Here is a 20,120-nt window from a genome sequence, read left to right on the forward strand (position 1 = left end):
AGGAAGGAAGAAAAGAAGGATGAAGGAAGGGGGAAGGAAGGAAGTAATGAAAGAAGGAAGGAAGAAAAGAAGGATGAAGGAAGGAAGGCTATATGAAGTAATGACAGAAGGAAGGTGGTAAAGAATGATGAATGATGGAAGGAAGGATGGAATAAAGAGAAAGAACGAAAGCTATATGAAGTAATGACAGAAAGAAGGAAGAATAAAGAGAAAGAAAGAAAGAAAGAAAGAAAGAAAGAAAGAAAGAAAGAAAGAAAGAAAGAAAGAAAGAAAGGATGAAGGAAGGAAGAAGGGAAGGAAAGTAGGAAGGAAGGAAGGAAGGAAGGAAGGAAGGAAGGAAGGAAGGAAATAATAAAAGGCAAGAAAGTAATTGGCAATGAAAGTGAAAAAAAGAAGAAAGGAAGGAATGAATGAAAAAAGCAAAACTGAAAGGAACAGCAGCAAGAGAAATAAAGAAAGAAAAAAAAGTTTAAAAGAAAGAAAGGTAATCGCAATATATAAATGAAAAAGGAAAAGAAGGAAAATAAAATATGTGCTATAGATGAATGAAATAGGAGAAATAATGAAATTATAGATAAAATATAATAGATTAAAAAAAAAGCAATGGCAGAAAAAGTTAATTAAAAGAACGAGAGAAAGAAAAAATTGCGTAGCAAACAGATATACAAAATATATAGGAAAATAATGAGAAATTAAAAAGTTGTGCAAAGTTTTGGAATGTCTTTAAGAGGTTTCATAAATGTGAATAAATTGTCTAGCAGAAAATAAACAAATAAATAAATAAATACAACATTTTACCAAGAAAAACAACCACTTATTGTGATAGTGCTATGATATGATAATGCTACTTTATGCTATTGCTACTGTGTGATAGTGCTACGGTATGAAAGTGCTACTGTATGAAAGGGCTATCGTATGATAGTCCTACTGTGTGATAGTTCTACAGTATGATAATGCTAATGTATGATAGTGCTACCGTATGATAGTGCTACTGTGTGATATGCTACTGTGTGATAGTGCTAATTGCTCCCAGGAATTCACAGCCATGGAGCCAATGACAAGGCAATAAATGGTTTTGTTTTTCATTTCCTTGTGTTTATTTTGAACCTGAACCAAGGAAAAGTCTCCAGTTGCAGGGTTTCCCAACACAGAAACAGCTTGTGCCAGTAAATCTTGCATATTATCTGTGCAACCCAAGGCTCACTAATCATTTGCAGTGCCAGTGACTCAAAAATGGTCTAACGATCAATAAATTAACAAAAAGTTAGATGAACTACATTTGCAAGTGTCGGACTTCATAAAATTGTCAGGTATCTCTGGGCAAGTATACACTTTTGTCACTAAAAAGCAGTGTCTGAAGCCACCGTGCAGTGTAACTGAATAGGCACTGGAGGCTGTGTGATGTAAGTGCAGGGACACTAGAGATAATACAAGTCCTACCAGGAAAATTATTGTTACAGGTTGGCTCACACAATACTTTTGGATTTAAACATTTATTTTCTGCAAAATGTTTAAGGTTTATTTTTCTGTTTCCGAAAGGAGTGAAAAATAATTGTCTGAATGATCCATTCTCCCTACATGTGATTTGCATTGGGTGGTTGCTCTGAGTTGTTGCCGAACAGCTCAAAACATTACCACCCCACAGTAACGAACTGCTTGTCTCTTGTGTCAGTTACTCACAGCAACCTCCAGATGTCACTCTACTATTGGCATTTGAAGAATGGATGGCAATGGGTTGGACTGTTCAATCCGGAGGAGATACTATACATAATACCATGATGTTTTATAAGAGATATCTGACCCACAGGGAACTTGAGCTCAGCAACAGTGATCTAAATACTTAGACAAATGGATAGAACATTTTAAACACGTGTGCCTTAGCTTAAAGGTTCAACCAACTGGATAGGATATTTTAAAGGGGAAAGAAACCCCCCTTTTTGAAAAAAGCCCCCAATCACAACACTATACTGACCCCCTTCTCCCGGGCACCATCTTTGGGATCTTCGATCCTCTTCTTTCTTTTCAGTAAATTTACAGCACATGTGCAGTTGTCACTAATACTCCAGTTGCCCATCCGCCAAAAAGCTCAGTGTAGGCTCTTAGTAAATAAATCCAAAGATGGCGCCTATGAGCTGCACTGTGCTACTCTGCATGGATAAGTCAGCATTACTGCCAGGAATGCTTTTTAAAATAAAAGACTATTCGGGGAGTAAGCAGGGAGGGGGCAATGTATGGTAGTGGATAGAGGCTTTTTTTTAGGGGGTTTTGTTCTCTTTTAAACCAAAAGTGCCTTAGCCTAAAGGTGCAACCAACTGGATAGAATATTTTGATTAAAAGGTTATGTGCAGTAGCCTAAATGTGCAACCAACTGGATAGAGTTTTTTTAACCAAAAGCTCGTGTGCCTTAGCCTAAAGGTGCAACCATCTGGATAGAATATTTTAATCAAAAACTTGTGTGGCTTAGCCTAAAGGTGCAACCAACTGTATAGAATATTTTAATCAAAAGCTTGTGTGCCTTAGCCTAAAGGTGCAACAATCTGGATAGAATATTTTAATCTAAAACTTGTGTGGCTTAGCCTAAAGGTGCAACCATCTGGATAGAATATTTTAATCAAAAACTTGTGTGTCTTAGCCTAAAGGTGCAAACAACCGGATAGATTTTTTGTAACCAAAAGCTTGTGTGGCTTAGTCTGAAGGTTCAACCACCTGGATAGAATAGTTTGATCAAAAGCTTGTGTATCTTAGCCTAAAGGTGCAGCCAACTGGATATAGTTTTTTAACCAAAAGCTTGTGTGTCTTAGCCTAAAGGTGCAACCAACTACATAAAGTATTTTAAACTAAAAGGTTTAGAGGAAAATAGACAATTAGGGAGAAATATCTGATAGACAGAGATGCAAGAGAGCATGAGGAGTAAAATAAACTCAGTGCAAGAGAGGAAACGGGCTTTGCAGGTAGAACACACAGAATATCAGCCAAGACTTAGTTTTAAAGAGAGAGATGAAAGATTTAATGGAGAAATAAAGTTTCACAAAGAGAAATATAGTCAGAGAACAGGTGTACACAGAGGAATGCAGTAAGGAACAGGTGGGAGGCTTCTAGAGAAATGCAGAGTTGAATGGGAAACAGGCTTCCGGAGAGGAATGCAGAATATCTATATGAGCATTACAGAGAGCAGTGCAGAATATATATATATATACACAAGTTTAGAGAAGATTATAACATAGCACTGCAGAGTGACACACAGAATATATTATAGCAATACAGAGAGAAATGCAGACTTTATCAGGAAATAAAGAGTCTGAGCTGGATGTACAGATAGAGAGAGAGCAGATCCTCAGAGAAGAGCAGACATGAGAGGAAGATTAGCGGTGATGATGGTAGGACAGTGGCATGCTAAACTGGTATACACTATAGAGTATACTTGTATACCTGATTTCTATACATACAGAATTCCCTCCTCCATTAAAAGACTAATGATAATAAACCTAGAACAGTCACTTAGTCATGGCATGTGGCACCCTAGCACCCACAAGTGTTGGTTACTTCTAAATAGGTGTGAATGCTTTTTTTATACTGGTCACAGAATCTTGGGATGACTTCTGATATCCCCATATTTTAATATAAGGTCCCTAATACATTTTATAATAAATAAGTGTCAATAAACCTTGTAACACATCTATAGCTCTTGCATATATGTATAAACTGTATATTTGTTTTGCCCTACATCAACAAATTGCTGTGAACTGTATCACCTTCCTTCTACATAATATCTTGAGCTATATTGTATTAGCTGCTATGGGCTGAACTGTATTATCTTCCTTCTACAGGATACATAATACAATGTGCTATGGGCTGAACCTGAGCAGTGCACCTTCCTTCTACAAGACATCTTATGCTACACTCTCTGATCTGCTATTGGTTGAACTGTATCATCTTCCATCTACAAGATGTCTTGAGCTACATTGTATATTCTGCTATGGGCTGAACTGTATAATTGTCCTTCTACAAGACATCTTGAGCTACATTGTATATTCTGCTAGGAACTGAACTGTATCATTTTCCCTTTCCTAGTTATCTTGAACTACATCATATGATCGTCTATGACCTTCCTTTTACAAGACATCTTTTGTTCCATTGTATGATCTGCTGTGGGCTGAACCTTAGCACCTTCTTTGAACCTTGGGCTGGTTGAATGTTGACTAATTACTGCTCTGAGTTGCCACCCAGGAATGACACATTTACCAGAAATAAAGTAGGAAAAGGCTTCCTTGCTGTACCTAGAAGAGAAGAAAAAAACACAAAATAAGCTCATCTGAGATGCATCTGTGCCTATGCATTATACAACGTATATAGCAAATGGAACTTATCAAGCATGCTTGGTTTTAATGCCATTTTTTACATTTCCTATAAGTGAAGGATGTCGTTATATAATAGAAAGAGGAATAGATAAAACAAATGAAGCATCTATATCTTCTTTCAACAGCTGTTACTAACCAACTAGCAACTGAACCTGATAAATCAGAAATTTAAGAACCATGTCTCCGGTTTACACAGCTACACCCAGTTCTGACATGATTGACCTGAAAACCACTTTCTGGATAGACCCACCCCTTCTGGAACGCACCATTCAGGACTCTGCTGCCTAAATGAAGACAGGACAGCTGAAGAATATGCTGTTGTTAAACTATAACCTGGAGCATTAGCTGAAGTGGTGCATCTAGGACTCCAAGGGCAGTGACCAACAGGGAGATCTATCACCCACTATTATTTGTGCAAGACTGTGGGCAACAAATCTCCTGAATATGCCTCTCCATTGGAAATAACTGAAATCGTCAGCTGTAAAATTTACATATATTGCGAATTTTCCTCCCGCGTCACTTTGGGACACATTAGAAGAACAAAGGGATGTATTTATTTTACCACCGGCAATTTCAATTATTTCCAGTGGAGAAGCATTTTCTTTTTCTTTTTTTTTTTAAATGTTTTATTTTATTGAGTTTTAAACACAATAAACAACAAGACAATTACAAGATTAAAGAGATGGTGTACCTCTGGTTAACTTCTCATACAGCACTAGTTATAATGACTGTCGATTCTTTGGATATGTAATGAAACAGACTTTCTGCTATACCTCTCGTGGAATGTCAAGAGTCATTGAGTTACTGATTGGTTGGGTGGATATCAAGCCAAGGGGACCAAACCTTTTCACTTTTTTCAGGACAACCTCTACTTTGTGGAGAAGCATTTTCAGGAGATTTGTTGCCCTCAGTTGTGCATTTTTATCACAGGCTTCAAATATTCCTGTCGGCCCCTGCCCTAAGGCACAATTACGGGTCTGATATTTGAAAATGACTGTTCCCAAACATATACGGAAATGGATTATCAATCAGGGCCCTGCTTAGCCTTTAACGCTACTATACCCCCACCTACGCCTGTTGCTTGGTAACCATCAGTTTGGCTGACAGCCAGAAATATACAGGGGATACTGAGAGTTCTAAGTAATGGTCAGGCAATACACATAGGAAATGTATAATGCAACCTTTAAGGAGGAGATGGGCATCATGTGGCCATACAGATATTTTTAAACTACTACAACTCCCAAAATCCCAGTTAAAGCATATATGTGAATACAGGAGCAAACATCACATGTTTTCAACTGAAAGTCTTGGGCAGAGCACAACAGATGAAATTTGACATTGCAGAAAGTGAAAAGCTGCCCTATAATGGCTGGAGTGTACAGTGCAGTTTGGCCACACGCTATGAGAAATACAATTATTTACAGACACATTGCAGGCAGTTGCATATGACAGCTAATTCTATGGCTGAAATAATATGTAATTTATAATAAGCCTGCTACTATGCCATGAATAGATCATTACCCTCCTGGTGACATGGAGCTGGTTGATGTATCTCAGCTTGCTAGACAGTAGATACTAATTGGCATGAACCATCAGCTACAGACTGCAGACAGTGTGCTTGTGCAATGTACAGATCATAGTGTGTTGGTGTTTAAGTAATATAGTTCCTTGTGCAGGGGCAGTGGTGCACAGAGCTGGTCCAGATGTTCTGCCCACAACATTTCTTTCCATGTTACAAATGCATAACAACCCCAGTTCCCATCTATTTCATGGACTAATTAATAAGTAATTAGTGTGCAGAAGACCCAACTAATGTACTCACATGAATCAGACATTGAAGAAGAAGGGTATGGCTCTCCGGTCCATGAGCATCCGCTGAGTACTGACTGCTCCCTCACCCAGCTCTTATGTGGCCCACACTTGGCAATGTGTCGCCTTATCAATGCTCCTCTCTATCTGTCCTATGTCACAGGCTCTCAGCTTATCACAGCTGACATAGACCAGGGGCATGCACAGCCTACATGGTTTTTTTTTTTAGAAAGCGATATGTTACAACAGCTGCATCCCCCAGGAGCTCACAGAATTAGGATTGAAACCTGTTCTCTCCCTTAACACTTACAGTATTGATGTTGTCACTTGCCTTCACATATAAATACATCTTATTGGACTTCCGTTGTTTATGCTCTGACTTTGAGAGCTCAAATTCACCCAACCAACAGCGATTATTGGCCTGGATCCCTAAATTCTTAGCATTGTTTCAGCCACAGGCAGCGTGATATTTAGTTTGATGCAACATGTTCAGGAACAACATTAGCCTACTATTCCAACTACTGCTACTATAGGCACCATCTCTCCTTACTATACCTGCTATCCCCCAGCCACATTCCCTTTCCAGAGACTATTATCCCACTGCTACTATAGGCACTGTCTCCCACTACTATACCTGCTATCCCACAGTCACACTCTTATCCCAAAGACTATTTTCCCTCTGTTACTATAGGCACCATCTCTGCCTACTATACCTGCTATCCCACAGTCACACCCCCTTCCCAGAGACTATTATCCACTGTTACTATAGGCACCATCTCTCCCTACTATACCTGCTATCCCACAGTCACACTCCCTTCCCAGAGACTATTATCCCACTGTTACTATAGGCACCATCTCTCCCTACTATACCTGCAATCCCACAGTCACACTCCCTTCCCAGAGACTATAATCCCACTGTTACTATAGGCACCATCTCTCCCTACTATACCTGCTATCCCACAGTCACACTCCCTTCCCAGAGACTATTATCCCACTGTTACTATAGACACCATCTCCCTACTATACCTGCTATCCCACAGTCACACTCCCTTCCCAGAGACAATTATCCACTGTTACTAAAGGCACCATCTCTCCCTACTATACCTGCTATCCCACAGTCACACTCCCTTCCCAGAGACTATTATCCCACTGTTACTATAGACACCATCTCTCCCTACTATACCTGCTATCCCACAGTCACACTCCCTTCCCAGAGACTATTATCCACTGTTACTATAGGCACCATCTCTCCCTACTATACCTGCTATCCCACAGTCACACTCCCTTCCCAGAGACTATTATCCACTGTTACTATAGGCACTATCTCTCCCTACTATACCTGCTATCCCACAGTCACACTCCCTTTCCAGAGACTATTATCCCACTGTTACTATAGGCACCATCTCTCCCTACTATACCTGCAATCCCACAGTCACACTCCCTTCCCAGAGACTATAATCCCACTGTTACTATAGGCACCATCTCTCCCTACTATACCTGCTATCCCACAGACACACTCCCTTCCCAGAGACTATTATCCACTGTTACTATAGGCACCATCTCTCCCTACTATACCTGCTATCCCACAGTCACACTCTCTTCCCAGAGACTATTATCCACTGTTACTATAGGCACCATCTCTCCCTACTCTACCTGCTATCCCACAGTCACACTCCCTTCCCAGAGACTATTATCCCACTGTTACTATAGGTACCATCTCTCCCTACTATACCTGCTATCCCACAGTCACACTCCCTTCCCAGAGACTATTATCCCACTGTTACTATAGGCACAATCTCTCCCTACTATACCTGCTATCCCACAGTCACACTCCCTTCCCAGAGACTATTATCCCACTGTTACTATAGGCACCATCTCTCCTGCCCTACTATATACTATATATCTGTTCCTCTCTGTTCTGTACTTTGTCTCTATTAATTACAACTGCAATCAAGTATCAATTTTAATGGTAGGCTGAGAAAGATGACAGATGACTGACTAGATGACAGCTATGTGTGAATTGTGATGACGCAGCCTCCTCTAGAGATTATTTAAAATAAATTATATTCTCTGTACATCTGATTCAGGCTGAGTTGCTCTTATTCTATTCGGCTTCAAACCCTAGTGCAGAGGGTGGGAATACGAAGTGCAATGCCCAGGGCTGACTGGAGATGAACCATTCCAAGATTTACTGCTTCCCCTGGGTAACTGGCAGTGTAAAGTATCCTAAGGTATTTTTTTTCTACAAGTATGTTTTCTCTGTAAAACCCGCCATATCCAGACATGCTTTAGCAATGACTGTAGATTCCAAAATCCACATCAGATTTATGGCTGCAGATTCCAATGTAGAATATTTGCAATACACTAGCAGATTTATGTAGATGTAAAATAACCATGCTGAAAAACAGCAGTCATTAACTTTACTTTAGATCTGAAGGGCAAATCGTTGTTGAAGATTTTAACTAGTATTTACATAGCAGCAATATAAAATTCCACAGCACTTTATACAGCTTATACATGAGTCCCTGCCCCAGTGGAGCTCACATTGTGTTTTACCTTCATTACAGGTCTGTCAGTCACAGGACATGCAAAGGATTGTGGGAGCTGGAGGCAAGGCCAGCAGTGCAAAAAGGGACAGATGGATACTGCATAGCATTTAAGTTTAAAATTTTAAGCGCCAAAAGGGGCTGGGAAGGAGGAACCATACAGCAGACTGGGAAGGAGGAACCATACAGCAGACCTCACAGTGGTTCATACCCCCCTGTCCTCTGTAGAAACAAGATGGCCGCCTGCACTTTCTGGCTGCCATTTTGAGAGCAAAAACAACAACAAAGATAAACAAGGCCTGTAATAAGGGGTCACCCTGGCTTGTTCATTTGACTTCACATGTCAAATTTGCTGTCTCCTCATACAGAGATTCCATTTCAGGAGCTGTGAGCTCTGAATCACCAAGATGGAGGCACTGGACAGTAGTGACAAGTGTCCCCTTATCTGAAAGTGATAAAACTTTAAAACTTGAGTGACAGGAGGATAATGTTCCTTGTAGGGTTACAGCGAGTGTGTGGGAAAGGATCCTGTGTGCTCCATACAGGGGACAGCATAGTTATGGCCATGTAGGGTAATATATCCCACCTCACCATTACCCGCCACTTATCTCTATGCTCGACATTAGTCAGTCCAAAGTGAGGGATTGTGGGAAAGAGCAGTCTTGTGACCACTTACTCAGATATACACAGTCAGTTTGCTAATGGTGTTTACTTTAGCGTTGGCGGTCCATTTGTAGCACAGCTGTCAGGATATGCTGGGAGCTGCAGTTAAACAACAGCTGAGGGTTACCTCAGTGAAAACAAAGCTTCCCAAGCCAGAGAGTTTTTATAAGGTGACATGTTTCAGTCAGCTGCTGGGAGGTGTGATATTGCAGACGCTCCTCAGCCTGTGTGTATCCATCATGGGGAAAGGGGGCTTCCCAGAAGTTAGCAGTCTATTAATGGCACATTCCAGTCTGATGCTGCTGCTGCTACACAGAGTCAGGGAAGACTTGACCATAAAGGGAAAGAAAATGTTCCAGTTACTATTATCTGGCTGGGTCATGTGTGTGTGTCATGGGGGCTCCTTTGTATTAGCCTCACAGACATTATCTTATGCACTAACAATTCAGGGATAGGGGTTATATATATACCGGTATATATATATATATATATATATATATATATATATATATATATATATATATATATATATATATACACAAAAGCCATGAATATCTTGTAAATGATATCCTTATAAACAGTGACTAGTGATGTCATCAGTTATAAACGGTGAGTTCTGATGTCATTTTTGTCACATGACTCACTAAAACTTGTGTATTATAAATAAATAAAGTGCCCCCTGTTGCAAAATAGGATGATATTAGAAGTCACCTCAGAGTTCCATGTCCTGTATAAAAACACTCGGCCTTCGGACTCGTGTTTTTATATGGTCATGAAACTCCTTGGTGACTTATAATATCCTTATATGTTACAGTAGGGGGTACTTTATTCACTATATAATATTTTCAGGTCCGGAGTGGGATTCACAATAGGCCCTGGCATTCCAGATACACAGAGGCCCAAGCAGCCCCCCACCAGCCCAATAAATAGTGACTGTCTATGGCTACATATAGGGTTGCCACCTTTTCTATGTGGCCCTAGCAGCCGGTGACGTAAGGGTGGGCCAGAGAGGGGCTGGTTGTTCTGATCCAGGGGTGGGGTTATGTCAGTCCAGGGGTGGGGTTATGCTGTTCCAGGGTGGGATTATGACATTTTGGGGCAGAGTCACAGAGTTTCGACAGGAAGGACTGCGCCCTTGGATTAGCTGAGATGGGGAGAGGGGCGAATCTAAGGCAGGCCAGGGGCGGAACAATAGGGATTACAAATTTACCGGCCAATACATTGACTTTAAATTTGTTATCCCGGCCTTGGCTGGTATTTTACACCGGCCAGGTGGCAACCCTAGCTACATACAGCAGCCCCTCTGGCATTTGCCAGAACCCACAAAATTGCCAGTCCAGGCCTGAATATATTTATCATACCTCCCAACATTTGTAAAACGAAAAGAGGGACATAAACTTGTGCCACGTTCAGCAAAAAATTTTTGGCCATGTCCATTTTATGGCCACACCCCCTGATGACCATGTCCATTTTACAAAATTTGGCAGGTTATGAAAGTTTGAACACATTTCTGGGAGTTACTGTGTTATAACAGTTTTCTAATGAAAGTGAATTGCCCTTTAAGCTGCTAGCTTCAGTTCTTCCAAGAGACTTGCTTATCTTAAATAGTTACAATTGTTTCTTTGCTTATCTTACTGGAGAAACAAATCCCTGTTTAAAAAAAACCCTACACCCTAATAACCTTAGGTGTTTCTCCTTTAAATTGTTACAAAGTTATCCAAGTGCAGCTGCTGAGTGTTCTGGCTCTCTGTCAAAAAGCCTCTTATTTTAATTGTTTCAGAAACTTTGTATCTTTTTCTCAAGTCAGTGAAGGAGTTTAAAGAGAAAGTCAGGACATTTCAGTAAGAAACCCGGGACTGCGGGCTGAGCTGTCAAAATCAGGACTGTCCCCCAGAAAACGGGACAGTTGGGAGGTATGATTTATACACACACACACAGGGCCACCATGAGAAATCACGGGACCCCACACAACAAAATTTTCTGCCCCCCCTTGCCACACCTCCCCTAACCATGCCCATTCCCTAACCATGCCCACCCCAGGGGCCCTCCTTGGTGGTCAGGGGCCCCGCACGGGGGGTCAATGGCCCTCATTGGTGGTCAGTGGCACTTACCTGCAACTGCAAAGGCCAACTTCTTCTCCTGCGGGGTTTTCTCCTTCCTTTGGCCGGGTCTTCACCATCTTCACTGTCTTCAGGAAGTAGCGCCGTGTCCAGGAAGAAGATCCTTCTCCACACGCGTCTACTCTCTTCTGTCTGAAAGGCGCAGGCTGCCGGCAGTTTAAGTAGGGTTGCGCCCATGCATACTGACGTCATGCGTACGCACAGGGCGCAGCCAATCAGAATAGCGCTGACACCAATGAAAAGGGGCCCAGCAATCCAGTTCAGTGCGGTGCGGCCGGGCCCCTCGTAGAGATGTGAATCCTCTGTGCCCGGGAGGACTGTCCCCACTGTGACCCCCTGATGGTGGCCCTGCACACACATATACAGTGCAAAAGCCAGTGGCATAACTAGATGCTCAACAGCTAATTTATTTTATGGCCCCCCAATATCCAGAGGTTGTCCTGTTTTATCAATACATATCGAAAATGCTTGTTAATTAGGTCCTCATGGGGCCCTATACTTCCTGCGCCCCACCCCCCAGCAGCTGCAGGGCCTGCTTTCTTTGTTGTTACACCCCTGGCAAAGACAGAAGGGAGTCGTTTTATGTGAAGGGAAATCTTATGGGCTCGTGTGGGATTTGGAGGGTTTTTGGAGGGTTTCTCACTATTACTATTACGCCCCCTCTTTATAAAGGGAAATCAATAGGAAAATTCAGATCTCATAATAAACCCTAAAAAGCTTACAGACCCGCCATTCAATCTCAGAAGTGCTTAATGGAACCATATATGAGCAGGGCTAGGGGTCGGCAGAAGAGGCACATTCCATTGGCAGAAATAGGAGAGGTGCTGGCAGAGCTCCGAGCAGCGGGAGTTGCTGAATGGGGTGTCGCTTTGGGTGCCCAGAAATGAATTGTTCCAGCTTGGTATATAAGGCCAGTACTAGGGATAGGCAGAAGAGTCAAGTCTCTGGGGTGCAATGTCTGCCTACCACAAGTTCCAGCCCTTCTACAGATTGTTACCCATGCTGCTTGCCACTGGTCCTTCCACCGACCCCCATCTTGCTCATTCTGTAGTTAGAGCGTTGGGGCAGTTGGGCAATTAGGCACATTTTTTTGTTCAGGAGGAGGAGCAGGAGCGAGGTGTGATGAATAGAAGGATTTATGAGCAGAGGGTGCATTCACCTTTTAGCTCCACACTGCCATATAAGTCTGTGGTGGGTATTGGGTGTTTTTTTAAATGTCCTTTTTAGTCTATTTTCTAATGATATAATCCAGCGTCAAATGCCACAGTTAACTGGTACATTTACCCTATTGGACTTACCAATAGCAACCAATCAGCTGTTAGCTTTCATCAGTCTGCAGCAGAAAAAAATACTGAATTCAAATCATTGATTGGTTACTATGGGTTACTATGGGTTAGGGTAGGTTTGTCATAGATAAACAGGTTCAGATTTGGGTGGTAGTAAAGAAGGTATTGTGTCCTGAACCCCTTTGTTCCTGGTTAAACTATATTTTACATATTCTTACATTGTGAAACCTGTGACTGTTTTTGAACTAAAACTCCCAGCACCACCAGATGTCTCTTGTTCTAAACAGCATTTCTAGAAAACGTCACTGTCTGGCTAATCTGTTGCCTGTCAATCAAATACTCATCGTGGGGGTCTAGTCGGCTCCAAGCAGGTGGTTTTTGGCTTATGTTGTGTTAATTGTCACAGCTTAACATTGATTGATAGGGAGTTCTGGGGCCATAGCTGAAGAGTTAAAGTGTTTACCAGCAAGATCAGTAGCACTCTAGCAGCTGATATCATGTGTCACTATAGCTGAGACGCACATAACAGATGGCAGGAGCCTGATCCTCATCGGAACTGTCACAGAATTATTACTGTAACCTGGACTATATACAGGTCTCTTGCCTAAGTGAAGATTGTGTTTAAAGGGAAACATCAACCAAATCCTTTTCCTAGGGAAGAAAATGTCATTCTTAGTAACTTTCACTCACATGTTAAAGGGGAAGTATACCCCTCAGCACAAAGTCCATCCACCAGCTCATATGAGGCACATGTACTGTACAGTATGTATTAGGGCACACACATACATGCTGGGTTACATCAGCCAATGATTGGACAGAGCTGTGTAATTTACGCCCATACTTCTTCCTGTTACAGTTAGAACCTCCATTACTTCCTGTCAGGTGATCAGCAAGTAACACACAGAGTGGCGGCTCAAGGTAAATTATGTAAAAGGGCAATATTCACTGCCACATATTAGGCAGTGGCGTAACTAGAGTGCGCCGGGCCCCCCTGCAAAAAAATCTTCAGAAGGGCCCAGTGCACTCCGATCCCCATCCTCTCACCCACTCCCTGTCCTGCCTCCTCCACGCCCACATCCCGCCTCCACTCCGCCTATGTCCTGCCTCTGCCCCACCCACTCCCTGCCTTGACTTGCTTCCCAGGTAAGAGAGAGGCTGGGGAGGAGGGTTTTTATTATTAGCTAATAGCTATAGAGGAAGCAGATCTGCTGGCAGTGGATGTGATTTACTTAGACTTTGCTAAAGCATTTGATACAGTGCCACCCAGAAGGTTACTGGTTAAATGAAGGAATGTTGGCCTGGAACATAGTATTTGTACCTGGATAGAGAACTGGCTAAAAGATAGACTACAAAGAGTGATGGTAAATGGAACATTTTCTAATTGGACCAGTGTTGTTAGTGGAGTACCGCAGGGCTCTGCACTAGGTCCCTTGCTTTTCAACTTGTTTATTAATGACCTGGAGGTGGCCATTGAAAGTACTGTTTATATTTTTGCAGATGAGACTAAATTGTGCAGAACTATAGGTTCCATGCAGGATCCTGCCACTTTGCACAGTGATTTGTCTAAACTGGAAAACTGGGCAGCAAACTGGAAAATGAGGTTCAATGTTGATAAATGCAGGTTATGCACTTTGGCAAAAATAATATAAATGCAAGTTATACACTAAATGGCAATGTGTTGGGAGTTTCCTTAAATGAAAAGGATCTAGGGGTCTTTGTAGATAACACGTTGTCTAATTCTGGGCAGTGTCATTCTGTGGCTACTAAAGCAAATAAAGTTCTGTCTTGTATAAAAAAGGGCATTAACTCTAGGGATGAAAACATAATTATGTCTCTTTATAGGTCCCTGGTGAGGCCTCATCTGGAGTATGGGGGCAGTTTTGGACTCCAGTCCTTAAGAGGGATATAAATGAGCTGGAGAGAGTGCAGAGACTAAGTGCAACTAAACTGGTTAGAGGGAGGGAAGACTTAAATTATGAGGGGAGACTGTCAAGGTTGGGGTTGTTTTCTCTGGAAAAAAGGCGCTTGCGAGGGGACATGATTAGACTTTACAAGTACATTAGAGGACATTATAGACAAATAGCAGGGGACCTTTTTACCCATAAAGTGGATCACCGTACCAGAGGCCTCCCCTTCAGACTAGAGGAAAAGAACTTTCATTTGAAGCAACGTAGGGGGTTCTTCACAGTCAGGACAGTGAGGTTGGGGAATGCACGGCCGGGTGATGTTGTGATGCTGATTCAGTTAATGACTATAAGAGGGACTTGGATGATTTCTTGGACAGACATAATATCAAAGGCTATTGTGATACTAAACTCTATAGTTAGTATAGATATGGGTATATAGAATTTTAATTAAAAGTATGGAGGGGTGTGTGTATGGATGCTGGGTTTTCATTTGGAGGGGTTGAACTTGATGGACTTTGTCTTTTTTCAACTCAATTTAACTATGTAACTATGTAACTATAGTTACACCACTGGTATAAGGACACAAATGATGGGAGATTGCGCAGACAGTGACATTTTATTGCATATATACGTGAACCCTGTACTACACTCTCAGAATTGGCCAGATGGCAAGTCCAAGCCATGGCATTAGGACAGGTAACCTAATTGGAAGACATGGAGGTGGTTACTTGGAATGGACAGCCAGTAGAGGTAGCAGCACCTATAATTTATAGCAAAGATTAGCAAATCATGTTTTTTTCTAGTAAATAAATTAAAAACAAAAAAGGTAACAAGGAAAGAACGGGCCAATATGGATAAGTGATTTGATCTGTAACTTATTCTATTACTGAGTTACACAATCTCTGGTGCAGCGTTAGCAAAGCATGTAGTTCAACAGCATCTGAAGGCAAATAAATAGGCCATTATTAGATATAACTGGTATAGTGTAGCAGAGCAAGCACATTATACTCTCTTGTCAGACAACGGATGCAGCTGAAATATATGGGAATAATATATATAATATATGGAAGTATATTATCATGTAATAACAGGTACAAAGCCCGATCCAGTTCTAGTAACCCACAGTAGCATTTATAATCAGTTTATCTAATTGGTTGCTATGGGTTACTAGACATGGAGCAACCCTACAACTGTGATTACAATGCCCTTTTTAATTGGATGTGTGTAAAAATACTCTCAGGCTTATGCAGAAACTCTGTGACCAATCATATGTTTGGTTTTAGAAAGCTGACCAATGAATGCATAGTAGCTCTTTTTGCTCCATCTCAGATGGTTTGCAGAGTAGCTGGCTTCTCCCTTGCAGAACTTTGCACTTAGTCTCAGAAGGTTTGCAGAACAGGTGGTTCCTCCCTTGCAGAACTTTGCACTTAGTCTCAGAAGGTTTGCAGAACAGATGGTTCCTCCCTTGCAGAACGTTGCACTTAGTCTCAGAAGGTTTGCTGAGCAATGTCTCCTTCCTTGCAGAACTTTGTACTTAGTTTCAGAAGGTTTGCAGAGCAGCTGGCTCATCCCTTATAGAACTGTGCACTTAATCTCAGAAGGTTTGCAGAGCAGATGTCTCCTCCCTTGCAGAACTTTGAACTTAGTCTCAGAAGGTTTGCAGAAAAGATGGTTCCTCCCTTGCAGAATGTTGCACTTACTCTCAGAAGGTTTGCAGAGCAGATGGCTCCTTCCTTGCAGAACTTTGCACTTTGTCTCAGAAGGTTTGCAAAGCAGATGTCTCCTTCCTTGCTGAACTTTGTACTTAGTTTCAGAAGATTTGCAGAGCAGATGTCTCCTCCCTTGCAGAATTTTGCACTTTGTCTCAGAAGGTTTGCAGAGCAGCTGGCTCATCCCTTGTAGAACTGTGCACTTAATCTCAGAAGGTTTGCAGAGCAGATGTCTCCTCCCTTGCAGAACTTTGAACTTAGTCTCAGAAGGTTTGCAGAACAGATGGTTCCTCCCTTGCAGAATGTTGCACTTAGTCTCAGAAGGTTTGCAGAGAAGATGGCTCCTTCCTTGCAGAACTTTGCACTTTGTCTCAGAAGGTTTGCAAAGCAGCTGGTTCCTCCCTTGCAGAACTTTGCACTTTGTCTCAGAAGGTTTACAGAGCAGCTGGCTCCTCCCTTGCAGAACTTTGCACTTTGCCTCAGAAGGTTTGCAGAGCAGATGTCCCCTCTCAGTGGCGTAACTAGATGTTACTGGGCCCCACAGCAAATTAGTTTTAGGGCCCCCAACATATCCAGAGGTTGTCCTGTTTTACCAATATTTACTGAAATTGTATATGAATTAGAGCCTCTTGGGGCCCCCTATATTTCCTGGGCCCCCCTGCAGCTGCACGGTCTGCTTCCTCTATAGTTTCGCTGACTCCAACCTTGCACAATTTTGCACTTAGTCTCAGAAGGTTGCAGAGCAGACGCCTCCACACAATTTTGCACTTTGTCTTGATCTCAGACGGCTTGGAGATCAGTCTCCTTGACAAACTTTGCACATAGCCTTGGAGTGTGTGCACAGCAGCTGTTTTATATTGTAGAACTCTGCACAAAGCTTGCAGAGCAGCTGGCTCCTTTCCATAAGACCAGTTAATGTGATGCCCAAGGGGTTTGCAGAGCAGATGTCACCTTCTCCATTTGACCTTACATGCATGTGTTCACGTACAACACCAAAAGCTTTTAGCCCATTTCCCTGCAGAAAAAATTGCACGTGGATTCTTGCAGAGCTGGATGAGCAGTGCATTTTGTGTGACCTTCAGAGCAGCCAGCCCTTTCCCTTGCAGAGCCTTGCAATCTGGTGCCTTGCACAACATCCTTTGTATAGTCTTTGTGAAGCTTGATATTTCAGATGACCCTCCTTTCCTGAAACCATCTAACTGCCCTACCCATACAGTCGGGCGTAGCAAGCCTGGCAGTAAGGTTTCCCATCATGCTCCCGGAAGGTGCCCTTGTTCAGCTGTCGGAGGCAAAAAGTGCAACTCAAGTGTTGGGGGTGGAACTTCTTGCCCATTGCAGCCACGCAGCGCCCTGTTATTGGCTGCTCACACCCAGCACACAGCGAGCCACGACGAGAGTGGTAATGAGTCTCACATAGAGGTAAGCCTTCATGTTCAAAGAAACTTCCATTGATGAATGGTGTGTGACACACCTACAGTAAAAAAAAGAAAAAGAAAGAGCTAAACGTGACATACAGCATACATACATATAATATCATTATAACCAGTGGTAAATATATAATCAGATATATTCGAAGTTTTTTTTTTTTTAACAATTCCTTTATTTGCACAACTATCAATCGTACAGACAGTGTGAATCACTTAGTTGTCATTGTTGTACAATGTCAATAAAGAAAATTTAACAAAGCAAACATAACCGAAGTGATGTCATTCTTCACAAATACAGTCATCAATGAAGGGTAATACAATTAAACGCAACATTGTAAACCAAGATAAAGCATTCACCTTTGAATTCTCATCTGCAAAATACAGTAGAAAGCCAGTAAGACAGTACTTCACAATATCACCATAGCATGGAGCATAGCCCAGGAGGAATAATGTGCATTCCTGAGGTAAAACAGACCTTAAGGCACGTCCGGGTCAGGATCATCCTCTGTCCACGGCGCCCACACTTTATTAAATTTCTCAGGGCAACCCCGCCTCAGATACGTTATTTTATAGAGTGGCAGTGCGTTCTCAATTACCTGTTCCCATTCATGCAAAGTAGGCCCATTACTAGACTTCCATTTTATAGCTATCATTTTTTTTGCATACATACACAGAATAGATAGCAGAGTCCTCTGAGCGTGTCTCGGGACTAGATCAGTTACTTGATTCAGTAAGAGGACTTTGGGATCCATGGGCAGCGGGAGACCAGTTTTCATCCCCACCAGCTGTGTTACCTCTGTCCAAAAATTATAAATAACCGGGCATTCCCAAACCATATGGAAAAACTCCGCCGGGGAGTGAAAACACCTGGGACATACATCATGTATATTCGGGTTCATTTTATGGAGTCGGTATGGGGTAAGGTACACCCTATGCAAGTAGTTTAGTTGTGTCATTTTATCTTTACTACAAATAACCCCTTCAAAGGCCGAATCCACAATATCCTCCCAATCCTCCGAAGAAACCCCAGGAATGTCCCTCCGCCACCTAGCCATCAGTTTACTAAGGGAAGCCCCCCCAGCCTTCATCAATTGTGCATAAAAGGTCGATAATGGTTTATCAAGTGTAACCTTACGAATATTTAACTCAATGGGTCTGGGAGTGGTATCTATTGCATTGTACTGAAATTGGGTGTGCACTGCATGTCTCAGCTGCAAGTACCTAAAAAACATTTTATTAGGAAGTGTAAACTTTTGTTTCAGATCCTGAAAAGCCATCAATCTGCCCTCCACCATAATATCTGCTAAGTATTTTATGCCATGAGTAGCCCATAGTTGCGGAGCTGGAATGGTACGGAGCTGCTGGAGTTTGGGATTGCCCCAGAGAGGGGAGAATTCTGAGCAAGACTGGTGTGGCTTAGGATAAAATTGTAGAGCAGTCTGCCAAGCTCTCACTGTGGTTCTCATTAAGGGAGAGATGTTTTTGGTAGTTGAGGTACCCCTGTAGAGAAGGTTTTTCAATCCCTCAAGGGACCCTACCAACTGCGCCTCAAGAAGTGTAGCTGCATTGGTGTAAGACGGAGTGGCCCAATTCCTTGCCACCACCAGTTGGGACGCCAGATAATACCAGTAAAGGTTAGGAGCAGCAAGGCCTCCCTGAGTGGTCGGAAGCTGTAAAGTACTAAGAGCCAACCTCGGGTGAGAGCCATTCCAAAACAAAGAAATCATAAGGCTTCTTAACTTCGCAAAGACCGAACTGGGGATTATCAATGGGGCCTGCCGAAACACGTATGTGAGCTTTGGTAATAACATCATTTTAAATAAGTTGATGCGCCCTAGTAAAGTGAGGGGAAGGCTCAACCATGCCTCTTTCTTTTGTGCGATGTATCGCAAAATGGGTTGTATATTGAGGTCCACAAATTGAGAAAGGTCAGCATGAATCCAGATCCCCAGATACTTGAAAGACTCCACCCATTGAAGACCATGGGCCCGTTCAGGTAAGTGGTGGGGGGGGCGGTCTATGGGGAAGATCACTGATTTGGCCCAATTGATCTTGAGACCAGAGTAGATGGTATGAGTGTTAATGATCTCTAATGCGCTGGACAATGCTCTATGCGGGTTAGGTAGATATAAGAGTGTATCATCTGCGTACATAGAAATAGTTTCCCGTCTTGTGCCCACTATCAGACCCTCTATTTCTGGTGAAGTTTTAATTTGGCAGGCCATGGGTTCCATCGCAAGTGCGAATAACAAAGGGGATAAAGGGCAGCCTTGTCTAGTACCCCTGCCTATTGGA

The 20,120-nt window shown here is 42.3% G+C and overlaps 1 protein-coding gene and 1 long non-coding RNA gene across 6 annotated transcripts in view; both read right to left on the minus strand.

Annotated features, from left to right (window-relative positions):
* Window positions 1-2,983: 2,983 nt before the first annotated feature.
* LOC108703256 lies at window positions 2,984-6,758 on the minus strand. Its single transcript, XR_001933445.2, has 2 exons — window positions 6,181-6,758; window positions 2,984-4,277 (listed from the first exon to the last, which is right to left on the minus strand). It is a non-coding gene; the product is annotated as an uncharacterized LOC108703256 (long non-coding RNA).
* An 8,533-nt stretch (window positions 6,759-15,291) lies between these two features.
* The window catches only part of tgfb1i1.S (transforming growth factor beta 1 induced transcript 1 S homeolog), a 35,840-nt gene continuing 31,011 nt past the window's right edge, over window positions 15,292-20,120 (minus strand). For all 5 annotated transcript variants that reach the window (XM_041578134.1, XM_041578135.1, XM_018237586.2 and 2 more), the window contains one exon: window positions 15,292-17,869. In XM_041578134.1, the coding sequence (XP_041434068.1) occupies window positions 17,603-17,869 (267 nt within the window). In that variant the 3' untranslated portion in view covers window positions 15,292-17,602. The remainder of the gene's footprint in view (window positions 17,870-20,120) is intronic.

Source organism: Xenopus laevis, chromosome 9_10S, assembly GCF_017654675.1.
Source record: "Xenopus laevis strain J_2021 chromosome 9_10S, Xenopus_laevis_v10.1, whole genome shotgun sequence".
Lineage (NCBI taxonomy): Eukaryota > Metazoa > Chordata > Amphibia > Anura > Pipidae > Xenopus > Xenopus laevis.